The sequence below is a fragment of the Rhipicephalus sanguineus genome, chromosome 4 (assembly GCF_013339695.2).
Source record: "Rhipicephalus sanguineus isolate Rsan-2018 chromosome 4, BIME_Rsan_1.4, whole genome shotgun sequence".
NCBI lineage: Eukaryota > Metazoa > Arthropoda > Arachnida > Ixodida > Ixodidae > Rhipicephalus > Rhipicephalus sanguineus.
Window position 1 is genome coordinate 71,930,118 of NC_051179.1, and position 15,917 is coordinate 71,946,034.

General features: G+C 46.5%; 2 protein-coding genes across 2 annotated transcripts in view; one reads left to right on the forward strand and one right to left on the reverse strand.

Annotated features, from left to right (window-relative positions):
- The first annotated feature begins 2,863 nt into the window (after positions 1-2,863).
- LOC119390237 (myb-binding protein 1A-like protein) overlaps positions 2,864-15,917 on the forward strand; it is a 40,991-nt gene continuing 27,937 nt past the window's right edge. The window contains exons 1-11 of the mRNA XM_037657808.2: positions 2,864-3,113; positions 3,337-3,441; positions 3,664-3,744; positions 4,327-4,491; positions 5,321-5,443; positions 6,317-6,409; positions 7,674-7,779; positions 8,561-8,652; positions 9,383-9,475; positions 10,254-10,333; positions 10,403-10,466. Of these exons, the coding sequence (XP_037513736.1) occupies positions 2,955-3,113; positions 3,337-3,441; positions 3,664-3,744; positions 4,327-4,491; positions 5,321-5,443; positions 6,317-6,409; positions 7,674-7,779; positions 8,561-8,652; positions 9,383-9,475; positions 10,254-10,333; positions 10,403-10,466 (1,161 nt within the window). The 5' untranslated portion in view covers positions 2,864-2,954. The remainder of the gene's footprint in view (positions 3,114-3,336; positions 3,442-3,663; positions 3,745-4,326; positions 4,492-5,320; positions 5,444-6,316; positions 6,410-7,673; positions 7,780-8,560; positions 8,653-9,382; positions 9,476-10,253; positions 10,334-10,402; positions 10,467-15,917) is intronic.
- On the reverse strand, positions 13,342-15,776 carry LOC119390238 (FACT complex subunit SSRP1). Its single transcript, XM_037657809.2, has one exon. It carries the CDS (start codon positions 15,657-15,659, stop codon positions 13,455-13,457), a length of 2,205 nt encoding a protein of 734 aa, XP_037513737.1. The 5' UTR covers positions 15,660-15,776; the 3' UTR covers positions 13,342-13,454.

Consider the following 15,917-nt stretch of genomic DNA (forward strand, 5'->3'; position numbering starts at 1 on the left):
GGCGTAAGCAGCCAAAACTACTTGAGAGCAGTGGCGTAGGCAGAAATTTTTTACAGAAAAAGCTGTTATGAGATCACAACAAGGGCCGTTTTTGACGCCGTGGTTGTCCGCCGCCGCCGCCGGTGTCCGTAACCACTATCGCTCGAAATAAAAAAAAAACGAAATAAGAAAACATTTTCAGGATGGAACGAGGTTCGAACCTGGGGCCTCTGCGTGGGAGCCCAGTGCCCTACCTCAGAGCTGAGCATTGCCGAAAGGCCCGGAGAGGAGAAGGGATTGCTTCTTGGAATTTGTGGGGCGCCCGTTGCTCGTAGCGCTGCCGCGCTTGGCATTGTTGATCGTGACGGCAATATCAACTCGATGCGCGCTTCACTTGAAATGTTAAAAACATCATCGGAGGTGGTTTAGGGGCCATTTAAAACAGCTTGTTACGAGTGCCTCGCCAGTATAGGTTACACTTAAACGGTGAACTCCAAACAGGGGCGTAGCTAGGGGGGGGGGCACACCGGGCCCGTGCCCCCCCCCCCCCCCCGAAATTTTTTTTTTTTGCCATGGCACTCGACCACATCCCCCTGCCCGAACCCCACTTCAAAGCAACGGAGGTGCCCGAAAAAAATTTCTGGCTACGCCCCTGACTCCAAATATAAGCCCACACTACCTTAGTGAACCTGGGAGGTTCTCTTAGTGAACCTAGGGTCTCTAGGTTCTCTTAGGTTCTTTAGGCACATGTGTTCTCTTAATTAGTGAACCTGGCATGGTTCTTGCAGCTGGAGATGTGGCTGGAAATATATGGTTTCCATTCAGAGAGTCCCTACCTATTTTCATGTGTGTATGTAGTATATATATTCATGATATGAATTGGGCCTGTTTGCATGTTCGACCACGCATGCAGTTCCAACAGGCCTCCTGCGAGTCCGTGAGGGTGTGGGCGGAGATGGCAAAGGCAATGGCAAGTTGGCAGCCTCTTCTGCCATAGTGACTTCTACGACTTTGATTGGGGCTGTTAGTGTTTCCTGGTCATTAGGAGTACAAACTTGTGAAGGGGTCCCGACGTGTTCCAGCTGCGAAACATATAGAGAGTATCTCGCTGGCGAACCCATGTTCTTGATAACTATATTCAGCTCGAAGAGCGCGCCCGTCTTGATCGTGAGTCAGGTGCATGTGTCTCGGGAGAGAGCTGACTATGATGTGGGAGCGTGTCATGTGGGATATCATGGCGGTCTTGCACTGTCACCGGTGGCAAAATGCTGAGGCGGGTAACGTTGTCTCTTCCTGCGGGGGTGCTAGAGTTGGACTTTACGGGCGACTCTCTACGCGTGTATGATTTCCTGTGTAGTAGTGTAGATTTGCAGAGTCTGCAGTCGGTCGTTTGCAGTAGAGAGTGGGAGGCTCAAGGCGAGCGTGTAAGATTTACGGAATCCAGACGATCTTCTTCTAGTGCGTTTGAGTGGGACGAATGGGAGCACGCATGCATATTTGGAGCATATAAAGGCTTCTACAAGTCGTATGGTTTCGAGTTCTCTCAGCCCATGGTTACTGGAAGTACTCGCTTGGTCACGCGGGTCATATTTGTGTGACAGCTGTTAGCAGCCTGCTTCTTACGGTTGTTCTGTTGCATGTGGTACTGCATAAATGAAACCTGGGAATGCGGATTTCCTTCCGGATAGGGATGGGAAGAATGTCCACTTGTAACCACGTACGGGTACAAGAAAGGCTTGTGCCTCTCCAGGAATGTGGCACAAACACGCATATGTAGACTTGTCTGAGGCAGCCTGGCAGGCATTCTAGCCCCCTTGATGCCACAAAGGAATGCACTGTGTCGATAGCCGTCTGGAGGTTGTATTCGACATCTGGCATCAGCAATGGACAAGATCCTTACATCGTCCGTGCATAAAGCGTGGCGAATTCCTGGAATTTGATTCGGCCTGTCCGAATGTAATTGAAGGCACGCGTGTCGCAGTTATTAGCGTCTACCAGGGCGATGATCGAGTATGGCCGAATGAAGGACATTATCAAGTGCAACTCTAAGATGTGATGACTCTAGGCTGGGTCTTGTCGGGGTGAAGGTAGATATGTTATGATAACGCTGCAGGAGTATGTAGGCTGTGCTTAGGCGGGCTTGGGAGCCGTACTGCTTGTGAAGGAGCTGGTGAGTATGATCGAGGTAACCGCGTGGGCGTGTATTGATTAGTCGTTCAAAAAGCTTCCCAAGACAAGACGTAATTAGTGATATTGGTTCTAAATTTTCGGGAGTTAAGACCTTGTCTGGTTTAGGGAGGAACATTACTGGGATTTTTTCCCCATCATTGTACCCATTGCCACGAGTTGAAATAGTCGGCTACTTGCTGGAGCATGGGCTGTAAAGAGCCCGAGTTGTAATGACCGGGGGCTGTATTCTTGCGCATGATAGCAAGTTCTGCCTGTAGTTCGTTTACGTAATGGGCCGGTTCAGATCGTCATTTCATCCCCTTCGATGTCTGGGTATTCACCGATAGGGGATGTGCAGAGGTATCTGGTTTGTAGGATGGCGATGAGCTCTTCGTCAGTGCTTGTATATTCGTGTTCGAGTCGCTGAAGTCGAAGACCTGGAACTTTCTCGGAGCCATGACGGTGCTCACAAACACTCGGACAGTGTGTGCCAAGGACACAAAAAGAGAACCACTACACGAAGCTTTCGAAATTCGCGCGATAACCATACCATCATCTGAACAACCCATCAGGAGCATTCTGGCTTGAAATCGGTTTTTATAACTACTGAGAAACCTTGAGGAAATTATAAGAAACGTAGGTCATGGGAATAAATTTGTGAAAACCTTTGTTTAGTTCACAAAAAGGCCAGCACTGGCGCATGCGTAGCGACTGCAGAGCCCTCTGGACAAACACACTACGACGCTAGCAGACAGGCAGCCAGTTGCACGTGTTTTTTGTTGCGGTGTGTGTAAAACAGCCGCGAAATGCACGGGAATGATTCTGAAGCTGTCGGGAACGACGCTGAAAGGCAACACAAGAGTCGCTTTCTCGACGCTTTCTACAAACTAGCTGATACAACGTTAGAATGTCGCGTTAGCGGTGCTGAAACCGTCATCAAAGAGTTGGTCAAGTCATCGGAAGAGGTATACCGGTTCGCATCTTAGAAGTGCTGCGTCTCTGGTTACTAGAGTTCGTGACTAGAGAAACACTGCACCTTTCTTTGGCACTCTCGATATAAACAAAACTGCTGGCAGCCGTACGATCGCTCTTGCATACTTGCGAGGACGATGGCGCGCGAGCTCGATGCTTTCAATTTGACCAGCCTGACAAGCACTCATAAGCACTTACGCTTTATTTCATTTTCAGTCTGACTCTTCCGATAAACTGCAGTACACGATCGATCGACTGATCAAGGGCCTTCCGTCGACTCGCAAATGTGCCCGCGTTGGATTTGCCGCAACACTCGTGGAGGTAAGATGACACATTTCCGTTACAAGTAACGGCGCGACACGAAACTCCGGTTTTTAGTTCACCCCGTCAACTTTGGAACATATTCTTCTAACGGCACATCTGGCTTTGTGTTGGGCAGCGCTCTTCTTGAAGGAATAAAAACGAAAACAAAGCACCCGATGTTTGTGAGTCCTGATTTACTTCAAACTCCCTGTTCGTCTTTTTTTTTTTTGTGATACCTAGGTTCTCAGGGCTTTCCCCGGTGCCACTGCGGAACAAGTGCAAGCTTGCATCCTGAAATACCTCCCTGAAGACACGAAGGAGGTATGACTTCTTAATTATTCAGAGATGTGTCCCTGACAAACACTTGCTCCAGTTATTGTTCGTTTTTCGCAACAGTTTAATTCTTAATTAACACTTGTGCTGAAGTAATTACATTATAACACGCAATACCAAAGTTACATATAATGATTTTATCTTGCTTTATGATGAAAAAGTAAGAGCCTCTTTTTTTTTTTAATGTGGCTACAAGCATAACAAAGCTCATAAACACTCTCAAAACACTGTCTGATAGTTGTGTATGTTGTCGCAATGTCAAAAACGCATGCTGAAAAGCACTGTTCGGAAGGAGCACTACCGAGTTTGGGATTTAATACGGCATGCTAGAGGCCGGTTCGTTCTCTTTATGCCTTCCTTAAAAGCAGATCTACATTTGCATAGTCACCTTCATTGCACCATAGGTGTAGCAGTATAATGTTCCTATTCACACAAAAACTCAGTCTGCTTTCCAAAGACAATAGCGTTTTAGGTCTGGTCACCGTAAGTGTTTAGTAGACTTGTGTGCTCTGTCTACAAATACCTGAATTTGATGAGAATGTATCCGTGTCTGTCATTTTTCTAGGACAGAATCATGTTATCCTGGCACGCGGCCTCGCGCTCGCTGCCCTCGTCCGTTCTGGGAAGGCAGTCGAAGTAGCGGGCAGTGTTGCAAAGGAAGTGCTGGATCTCGGCATGCGCTACAGTCATCTACAGCTCATGGCATGTGACATCTTTAAGGAACTCCTCAACCAGGTGATACATTTAGTAATCTTTGCTCTTTCAAACTATTATTTCTGTTTTGCAAACCGTGCCGTTTTAATGTACAAGTGGAAGATAATCTTAACGTATACTCGAGTGTAAATGTTAGGCGTTCATGATGTATTAGGCGTGGTATATGACAAGACAAACTAAGAATCGGTCTTTTTCTGAAAAAAATACTGAAAACAAAAACGGTTTTTCCAGCGTTAGTCGGTTGCCCCGCCACGGTGGTCTAGCGGTTATGGCGCTCGGCTGCTGACACGAAGGTCGCGGGACCGAATCCCGGCCGCGGCGGCTGCATTTTCGATGGAGGCAAAAATGTTTGAGGCTCGTGTACTTAGATTTAGGTGCACGTTAAAGAACCCCAGGTGGTAGAAATTTCCGGAGCCTTCCACTACAGCATCTCTCATAATCATATCGGGGTTTTGGGATGTTAAATCCCAGATATAATTATTATTAGCGTTAGTCGGCTAGCTTTTCTCATTAGCAATAGCACCATTCTTTCCACGAGAAAATTCAGTTGAGAGTTATGTAATGTTTTTGAGGACAAAGGTGGCACGCCAGCTTGTCGATGAAACATGCTAGATCAATTAAACCGACTGTAGAAAGGGACGTAGATGGCTTGTTAGTTTCATTGAATCGAGCAGGAAAGCTCCAATGCATTTTAATATCGCGGCACATTGAAGTAAACATATAGCATGTGATAGGCCTTCTTTCTGTAGACGTTTACATCCATTTTGGGGGCTCTGTATGATTAAGAAGTGCCCTTCTCAAGTGCTCCTTGGCAGTGCTTCTCTGCATTGATCACTCTTTTGCGTTTCAGGTGAATGAAAAGAAGTTCAAGAAAAAGGTGTGGCCCGAGTTGCAGGAAATGCTGTCGTGCGGTTGGGAGGACTGCACGCCGCTCAAGCTCTACGTCCTGGTCCAAGCAGCATCCAGATTCCCGGTGAGCCCAGTTAAAATGGCTTATCACGTTTCACACAAACCTTGCTTCAATATCACAACTCAAAGAACCCCTCACCGGGTTCATGCATTGCAAACAAACCAGTGTGGCATATAGGCCACTCGGTAGTCATTATGTCCGCAGAGTAATAAACACCCGTGTGGAGTGCAAATTGGCCAAAAATTTCAAGCAGAAGGCTGCTCACCTTTCTTTTCAAGGGAGCTCTTTTTTGAGAGAGAGTGAAAGTCACATGCCCTTCGCTAGAGGCACTTCTTTGAATGTCCCAATGTGGAGAGCTCTATAGTCGGGTGCAACGTTAGAAAGGGGCAGCAGTTTCACCTCAAAGGTGGTTGCACAAAAGCCTGCACCACTGAGTGCACATTCTAGACTGGCATCATAAACTGCACGGTCGATGACCCCTCTATTCATCTTCTTGTAACGCTTCCAAAAAAAACAAAAAACATGAAATCTTCTTTCTGTAAGACGCTTCCGAGATGGTGCTTTAGAATTTCGAGTATGAAAACACAATTGGCAGTGGCACCTGGTGAAGGGCCTTTCGAAATGCTTCAACTGGGGTTTATATAGTATCGATCAAATTTGTGCTGTATCCATTAGAAACTGTAACGTGCTTAGCGTCTATTTATGTTTTAAACCTGTCTGGTATGCTAATGACATGGGTTAAAAACCTAAAACATCAGCTTTATTGTATGTATTGCTAAACGCACTTGACGATGTCCTTGCTGCATGCAGTAACCGCAAAGTGTTACACTTTGTATCAGGGTAACTGCACCTTCGCTGACACCGCACAGGTGTCATCATTGTAAGAATCTCAAATGCTGTCATCTTTGGCGCCCTATTTTTTATTTTCTATTGTAGGGTATGGTGGATGGAGCTTTTCTCCAAGAGAATTGGGGTTGTGATAGTATTCTGGACAAGGCCAACTACACACACATCGTGCAGATACTTCAGGTAAGCTGCTCAAATCATCAGAAACTTCTACTGCGGGTCGCCTTTAAAGGGAAGGTGAAGCACTTTTTAAAAAAAATGACCTTCGAGTGTGTAATCATAGTTTGATCCCTGCTGAATTTGAAAACCAATGTAAGAGTTCACAGAAGTGAATGCAAATAGCATTTCTTGGCAAAAAACAGCGGCTGCAGCCGCGGGGCTTTTTGAGATTCTAAGCGAATACGGTGACGTCATCTTCGATGTGCGCGTCATCGGCAACATCAAAGCAAGGCCTTCGCAATCAGTCTCAACGCGCGCAGCCGGAACTAGTTACGGAGGCCACCGTTGGAGATACGACAGTGCTTCGCGGCTCCCCAACTATGACGCAGTTCTGGTTAGTTCGTTTCCACGCCCACACTTTCGGCAGGTTCGCATGGGCGGAGCAAGACGAACTTTTCTTTCGCGTATCTTAAAGGTCCTTCTCCCACAAGAGCGAAAAAAATTATGCCATCATCGACAGTAATGTTGGTTTTTGTTAACAACAAAGTTTTACCGAATTCTACAACCATTTCAGCTTCCCTTTAATAATCACAGATACTAGCTGCATCCTGCTAGTCATATGATGCTTCCTTGCTGCACATTAATAGTGAGATCACATGACCTAATTACGTCATATTATACCTGCTGCTTAGCACGAGTGTCTCTTGCTATCATCCTGTGCCTTCTGTATTTTAACAGCTATAGAAAAATGGCAATATTGTTTAAATCCACTGCATGGCTGTTAGACATCAACGTGTGACACGGTCTAACATGCCATTTAAAATAACTCTTCCTGAGTAAGTAATAATTTGAAATAGTCTAAACATGAACTCAAATTTACCTGTGAGCTTTGGGCTGGTTGTTTTGTTGAGTGCCCTGTAGAATATGGGATCTTAATTTGCCAGCCACTAGGAAAGAGCTCCACGTGTTACCCTTATAGGGCTTAAATTTCTCTAACAAGCTGAATAATCCCTGTATGCATTAAAGTATTCCTGAATTGAGAAACATTCAGTTTAATCGTTATCAGTCAGAGATATGGTGTGGATGCGAAAATTCATAACCACATGACTCCAGGATTACTTGTCAGCAGTTTTGCGTTTCTGAACCATGCCTGTAGGAGTGTAGTGTCATAACCAAGCTAAGGTTGATTCACTAGTAGGCAAACTTGTGTGCATAAGATTGTAGGGTTCACGCGTGTTCGTGCATAACTGTGACATCTGCGTATTCATTCATTTTTCGTGGATTGCAGAAATCAACAGCTGTCCATCCGAACGTCCATCCTGTGTGCACATTGATCCTGCAAGCTGTCGTAAGCACAAAGGGCTTCAAGAAGTTCTGGAAGAGCCTCATGGATGGTGAGATGTGAATTCTTTGCTGCTTTCTAATCAGGCAGTATAAACAGGTCGCTCTGCATTGAACAGTGACTCTGCAAAAAACTTAATGGTACAATGTCAAGCTTGGAGTTGCACTAGAGCACGCTGCCTTTGCCTTAGGACCTCTTTCTTTTTTTTTTCTTTTGCAATCATGGTGCTACATCTTGGTAGTTAATGTTTATACATTCATTTCACTGAAACAGCGCGTTACAAGACAAGAGACAAGAAGAAGGATGCACAGGACATGTCCTGTGGACCCCTCTTGTTGTCCCTCATCTTGTAATGCGCTGTTTCGATGAAATGAGCTTCAACCAACTCACCCAACTTACCATCTTGGTTTTTACTTCCGATGAAGATCATACACATGTCGAGTTCGAAGAATTGGCTGTGGCAGCCATTTTGTGTAATACATGGTGTGAGTGTTATGGGTCGTGCAGCCGTCAATTCTTCTTGAGTGTACCGATGAGGTGAAGACAGAGTGAAACAAAAAGATGTGTCTGCAATCGATTACTGAGCAGCAGCTCAGGGGAGTTCATCGTAGGTCATGGTAGTGCTTTGCATCATTCTGGAACGGTACAATCTGGCTTGCCTAAATGAAATGCAGTCCGCTCATAATGCAACATTTTCTAGTTAGAATGGCGAAAAAAACTGTAATGATGGATTCTCATGATGCTTATAGTAGATTGGAAGCCTCGTAAATGACTCTGGCCTTTCTCATTTACCTGTGATCTTGAGTTTCAGTTGCATCTCTGTGTTCTTTCAGAGGGCCTCCTCGCTTCACGTCGGGACGAGCATGTCTTCCTGGCTGTGCAGCTTGTGAAGTGGTGCCTGCCTCAGCTCACTACCATCGATAAGGTACAAGTCATTCGTGTTACAGCATCGCTGGCTTTCAGCAATTTTTTGTGGTGCGGCAAGTTTCAGCTTCGTAGCGTATCGGAACGATCGTGACTAGGCAGACTTGCGCCTTTTCATCGTTGTGTCACCCCATACAGCACCGGTACTTGCGTAGAGTATAAGTGTTTTGTAGTACCTAGGTGTTATTCTTTGGCATGCAGGATTTCCAGATACCTTATGTGTTCTGATCACGTTTTTGAAGTATATTTAACTGATGACGAAAATTCATGATTCAGGTTGGAACATGTAAGTGTAGATGTCATACGAGTGCCGCATACATCACCAATGACAGCTTTTGTGGCCAATGGAGAGCGGACGTAATTTGTAGGCTTTACGGTTTTGGTGATAAGTAGTTAGTTTGACCTGGTACTTCCAGGCATCTGTGGAGAGGGATAAATGGGTGTAGAACAAATTTCTGACTCGGCACTGCGCTCTAAATGACAGGCGTTTGCTTCGCAGGGTGTTACAAATTCTGTGACGACTTGACCAGCAAAGCCATTACAGTGACAACAGGGCAGACTAACAATGCGTGCAAAGAGTGCCCTGCTATGATTGGACAGGCTAGGTTAGGAAAGTTTGAGAAAATATTTTGTATAGAACCACAAGATATGCTCAAACGTTTTCCAAATGTACTTCCGTTGTGGTGTCTGATTATTAATGTTGTGTTGATGCTTTTCTTTCTGCCCATCAGGTGGAAGTAGTTCTGTCACCAGAGTTGAGGAAACAAGTGATTCATGCCCTGTCCAATAACTGGCATGTTTTGCATTCCATAAGTTGCAATCTGGTAAGTTGCTCCTGGCTGTACCTTCCTGAATGTGCTGAATCAAACGAATTCATCATTTTATTATAGTTTGTGTTTGCAGCATTAGAAAAGTCAAAACATCCACTATTCTAGAGTTCTTACAGTTCTGTTACTATAAACTGTTAGTGTGTGCAAATCGACCCGCAGTGTTGCTGTGGCACTATTACACTTGATTTGATACAGAACCATGTCAGTCATGGTAGCATACATGTTAACCCAATGTGCCTCAAAGAATTAAGAAAATGTGCATGTTACAACTTGTGATCACAGTATTTGTGAACTGAAAAGTGTCAACTGCACATACACTTGCACTTGAAAGCAGTGCTGTCATAGCTTTGAATACTCTGCTTCTTTTTCGTTCTCTTCCTTGATCTCAAACTTACTAACATAGTTTCTGTCAATTGCCACTTGACCACCTTCTTCTTGAACTGGCTGGAACATGTGCAGTGTACTAGCCAAGTTGACCGAACCTTGGGTATAGTCAATATAAACGCTACATTTTCTTGCCGCTCCATGCACTCAACATCATGTATCAAGATCTTTTCAATCTTGGACTTGTTTTGAGATATCGCTTTCTTACAGCTTTAGAAGAGTGATACCTATTTTGGGCCAGTTGCTAAGGCATATTAGACTTTGGGAACAGCGCAGAAGTCCTGTCTGCCTTCTCTTTGATCCTGTCTATTTTGCGCTGTTGCCTAAGGCACAGCTTTACTTGTATGAAGTGTCGACGACTAAGGAAATTGTCCTTGTTTCACTTCAGGCACAGTTCTTAGTCGAGTTTGCAAAGAAATCGGAGGATGCACAGATTCAAGTGGCCATCCTGGGCTTCTTCGTGCAGCCGTGAGTGTGTTCAGCCGTATTACGCAGCTTTTTGGAAGTGCGAGATTTGGACGACCTGTTGCCTTTCAGGCCTGGCACCATTCTGATCGACCACATAACAAAAATGAAAATCATCCACGATATCCTGATCACAGTAAGTGCAGTTTCTATTCTTGTTTATGAAGCGTGTCATGCCTTGGCCCCCAGCGAGACCTATTAGCAGTTGGGTCTACAGGCCTCTGCAAACCTTGCTGCAATAGTGCTCACTGTGCTCCGGGACTTGGGATGTTTTAGAGTAATACTAGTTGTGGGAACTTGCTAGTGCTTTGTGGGTTTCTAGATCAAAGGTCCATTTGATTTGCCATTCACTTCATTAACTGGCAGTTCTTTGCAGTTAAATACCAATTTCGTACTCATGCAATGACCAGCCCTTACTGCCACTCCCACAAGGGTAGGAAATGCTTTTAGTAATTTGCTCCTCAGGTGAAACCAATCGTGAGGCACACCCTCTGAATTAAATAAGCAAGTGGAGGCAAATCAAATGGACCTCACATGTTCACAAGTTGTGACGAAGGAAATGATGCCAACTGCTTTAAAGGGGTACTGACACCTTTTTTCGAAGGCTAGTTTACTCTGCCATACAAATCGCCTGTATGCAGAGACAGCTCCGAGCAAGTGTGAAGCTCAGCAAATGCTCATAGGATATCTTAATTTGATATTAAAGCCAATTTTGCCATGGCGCACCTACTGACTTCAACACGAGCTTGACGTCAGGCTACAGTACAAATTCTGGTGACTTCACGCAGCAGTTTGGCTAGTTGTGACGACGTTAGGTACTGAAACTTCCAAGACGGCCGCTTGTGCGTCTTCAAAACTTGCAAAATGGCCGCTTGTGCGTCACCAACAGAGCCATGGTGTGGAGCGGCCGTGGAAACGTCATTATAGTATATTGTGCGAGCACGTGACGAGAAGCTCATACCGTGTTGTGAGGGTACAGTAGGAACCGAAACTAGCTTTTAAAAACATACTGTAATGACTTTTTCAGGGTGTACTCGCACTTAGCACTACCTTTTTTAAGCTCTTGAGGGCTTGACCTTTCATTTGAGGAAAAAAAAAGGACAACTGAAAATATTCGTGTCAGTACCCCTTTAACAAGAGAAATATCCTCCAATCTTTGCTCACAGTGTGCAGTCTACAGCAGCACAAGTACAGAAGCTTCCCAAAGTGACTATATCTTCTTCAGTCACGAATTATGATGCACTGTCTGCGAATATGTCAAATTCACGTTCCAAGGCACTCAGTACTACATTCCAAGAAAGAAAATGGAGTATTGCGTTGTTTTGTGTGAGTTTTAGTAATTAATTGTAATTAGCACGCAATTAAATACTTCATTATTCTGCAGTCATGCTCCATTTTGACATAAAAAGAATGAAATCATAGGCTCCAAATGCTTGCGCAATTATTTTTTGAGTGCGTTCACTCTGAGAAAAGAAAAGTAGTACTTTTGACGTTGGTTCTAGAACGCGGCACGTCGAACATCGTAGTGTCTTCACCAAAGTGATCGGCTACAGTCGTATGCAGCACACTGAGGTCAAGTCAAGACTATGCAGAAGGTTCAGTTTGGCTAATGACCAATGTATCTTGCTCTCTCTTGACCACAAGTTGACACAACTAGCTTAAACAAGTTGCGTACACAAACGTAGCCATCGCCACTGAAGGGGATAGGCTAATGCTAATATGGGGCCAAGAGAGTTGAATCACCACCAAAAAAGGGGGAAAAATTCAGTGCTCAAGACACACATAAAACCACCAACCCAGTGAAAAGCTTACACATTGCAAAAAATAGACACAGAACCAAAGGGTGTACCCTAGGCATAGTCTTTTTTTAGACTCACTCCATCAAGTGTCTGCCTACTGGGTCCTCTCGGCAAGTTTACAGCATGAAGTTGTGGCAGCACCACGTGCAATGTCTGGTTTATTCTCTGCTGATAGTTTAAACCAAGTTTATCTTTGCTCTAAATGAATATGAACTGCTAACTTATGGTCATTGTGCTGCCCCAGCACATTACCTTTTCCTGAATGGCACCGGTGAAATCACAGAAGCTCTTGCACTGGCTACTTCAATTGTATTTTAGAAGTGCCTGGCAAAAGCTGGTTTTTTTGTTAATGAAAGTGAACTACATTGAATTTGAAAGTAAGCAATGCAAACTAGCAGCTGTTGCAATGTTTTATGCACTAAAAGGATCTCACTTTGCCGAGAACACAAAGTTTGTGACATTGACCAGTCAACATCGTTGCTATTATAGCTTGGGTAACAGACCAATTTATGTTTAAATAAGTACAAAAATAATTCTGAAAAAATAAACGAGTGACTAGACTTGCTGTCCTGTTTTATGGGCACACACATACGGAAAAAAAAGAAAGACACTCAGGAGCATTATTACTGCTTTGTAAAAAAAACATTTTAAAAAGTAGCTTGTATCACAAAAAAGAGCTGTATCAGGCAAAGCAAGCTGTTTAGTTGATAGTAACCAACCTGTGACACCAAAAAAAAGAGGTAATTCTGTTTCTCTTGACCAAAGTGCTTTCGATTCCACTCACTGTGAAGCTACTGTCATTGTGTCAAACACGAGAAAGTGGCTGCTCCATTGTGCGGTTGATCATTCGAATGTTTAGGGCCAGGTTAGTAAACTACACGAACATACCAAATAAGTGCATGGGAGGGCAGCCATCACACTACATAATTTGTAGAACGTTGCACATGTCATACAGGTGTTGTGGACTGTGCTCCTGCAGGCAGCAAGCTTTCTGTCACATTCTATCTCATTACTTAAATTAATTCCCCATTTGGCTTAAAAGACAGTTAAAGATGAAAAGCCAGTGAGAGTTGGGCCATGTTCCAACTGGCTCCGACTCTTGACTTTGTTGTTACACTTCATTAAGCACATGGCTTCAAGTGGTTAACATAAAAAAAAGTGGGTCACAAATGTATGTGACACGCATGGTCTCAGAAACTTACTCAGTAGGTATCGATAAATGTTTATATACAATTATACATACAAAACGATGTGCAACAGGAGCTGTCTGCAAAAACATTACTTCAAGGAATGAAAGAATGTCAAGGGGAAAACACATGGAAGGCTCAATCATCATCGCCACTTCCCGACATGTTCTCGTCTCCGGAAGAAGCAGGGGTGCTTGCTGACGCCTCTTCTTCGTCCTCAGACTTAACGCGGGCAGGTGAACTTTTGGGAGATTCAGTGGATTCCTTCTTGACCTTTGTGCCTTTCTCGTCGTCGTCGTCGCTGCTGCCCGAGCTACTTATGTACTCCTTGCTCTTGAAATTTCCCTTAATGGGCGACGACGTGGGCTTGGGTTTCGGAGTGCTCGATGGTTTGCTCTTCTTGACGGCCTTCTTCTGTTCTTTCTCGTCACCGCTCTCCTGTGGCCGGTCCTTCTGACTAGCCTGATAGGCAGCCATGGCTTCCTTGTACTTGGCGGCAGCCTCGGCGGCCTGTTCCTCCCACTTCGTCTTGTCTGTGACCTCTTTCCAGAGCTCGCCGGCTCGCTTGGTGACGTCGGTGATGCTGAAACCAGGGTTGTCCTTCTTGATCTTATCACGGTTTTCGGCCAACCAGAGGAAGTAGGCACTCGGCGGCCGCTTGGGCTTGTTGGCGTCTCGCTCCTTCTTCGGGCGACGTGGCTTCCGCATGCCGGGTTCTTTGACGGTTTTGGCACTTCTCGACTTCTTCTCCTTCTTTTCTTTCTTCGGTTTCTCGCGCTTTTCACTGCCGCTATCGCTACCACTGCCCCCCTTGCCTCCGCCACTGCCGGCATCGCTGTCCGAGCTGGATTCCACGTTGCTGTCAAACTCTTCGGCCACCTCGCTGCCGGACTCGCCGGGGTTGAACGATTCGTCCGACGATTCGTCCGAATCCCCTTCGTCTCTCTGGCGGCCTTCGTCTTTGACACGGGCCAAGTAAGCATCGGGGGCATCCTCCGCGTCGGAGTCGATGAGCTCGTCGTCGTTGTAGTTTGGCTTTTCCTTCGTGCCCCCGAGCGTTCCGCGGTTCTTGATTCGCAGCTTCTTTTCGCTGACGTAGTCAAAGAGCCTCCCGTACTCTTCCTTCTCTATGCTGCTAAACGTGTGAACAAGGCCACTCTTGGCCTCCACCTCAAAGTCAAACGACCGCGTGCTTCCACCACTACGCGCAAAGTTGACGCAGGATATTTCGTCAAAGCGGATGTGCACGGGTGGCTTGTGGATGTATATGAATCCTCGCTCGAGCGGGTAGAGCAGTCCGTTGCCCGCCCTGTACGAACAGGTGATGCAGTTGGTACCACCGTGACCCTTGAAGTTGCCCGGCACGGTGATCTTGCGCTGCACTACGGCCTTCATGACGCGGCTGATCACCTCGAACGTGGGGCCCGACATGTTCTTCTGGAGCTTGTCCTCGAACTTCTCTTGAATGTCGGCGTCCGAGAGAGCCAGCTCGATGCTCGTGTCTTCCTCCTTGTTGAACAGAAGTATGAGAAAGTGGTAACGCGTCTGACCCTGCTTGATCGGCGGATCCAGGCTGAGCACAAAGAAGACCTGACGGTTGTCCTTGTGCGGCAGCAGGAACAGTCGCAGCACCGTCGTGAGTGGGATCTTGTAGTCAAACGTCTTACCGTGAAGCTGTATGAACGAGGGAAAGATCTTGATGTCGTATCGACCGCGAGGCGTGAGGCACTGGAGCTCCTTGAAGGTGACCATGGCGTCTCCGGTGGCCTGGATGATGCTGGCCTTGGAGAGCACGTTGTTTCGGAAGGCCTGGATTGGGTCCGTGTCCGAGTTCGGGTCGGTCGGGATGTGGAAGCGCAGCTCCATGAGGGACACGGCCGCGTCGTCGTTCTGGTGGAACTCGAGCGTCACCTCGTTCTTGGCCGTCGTGCAGTGCGACACGTTTGCGAGCGGGATCTCGTAGGCCGAGTGCTTGTCCACGTCGAACGACAGGACGCTGCCTTCGAAGCGCGCCGTGCCCCAGTTCCAACCCTTGAGGCACAGCTCGCGAGACGCCAGCGGAAGCTCGAAGTGGTGCTGGAAGAACTTGGCCAGCCGCTCCTGCTCGTCGTCCTGGAAGCCGCCGAAGCGGTACATGCCGCCCGACTTCATCATGATGCGCAGCCCGTAGCCGGCGCCTATGCGCTGCCAACTGATGCTCTCCATGTCGGAGCCCTGCACTTGCTCCACTTTGCCGGTCTTGCTGTTCTTGAAGACGACTCCCTGGTTGGTCATCTTCAGGCGCCCCGACGTCATCGCGCCGCGATCCTCCTTGAAGACGTCTGGGAACTCGAGAAAGTCCATACTGCCGCTCCGAAAGGCGATCGGTGCTGTTTGACAAACACGTGCGTCGGAGTCCGGCTTTGTTGCGGCGTCGTTTTGCGCGTTGCGAGGCGCCCTTTTCGCTCGTAAAGGCTTACGAAGCGCGCTGCCCAGTGTTTGTGACACGGAAATAGGCTTACGCTAAATTGAGCCAAAACGGGTTTCCGCTCCTTGCACGCGTTTGCCGCTAGGGCGGCTCGGCGCGTATTTTAAATGTTCGTTATCGTTGTGGGCTAGCTT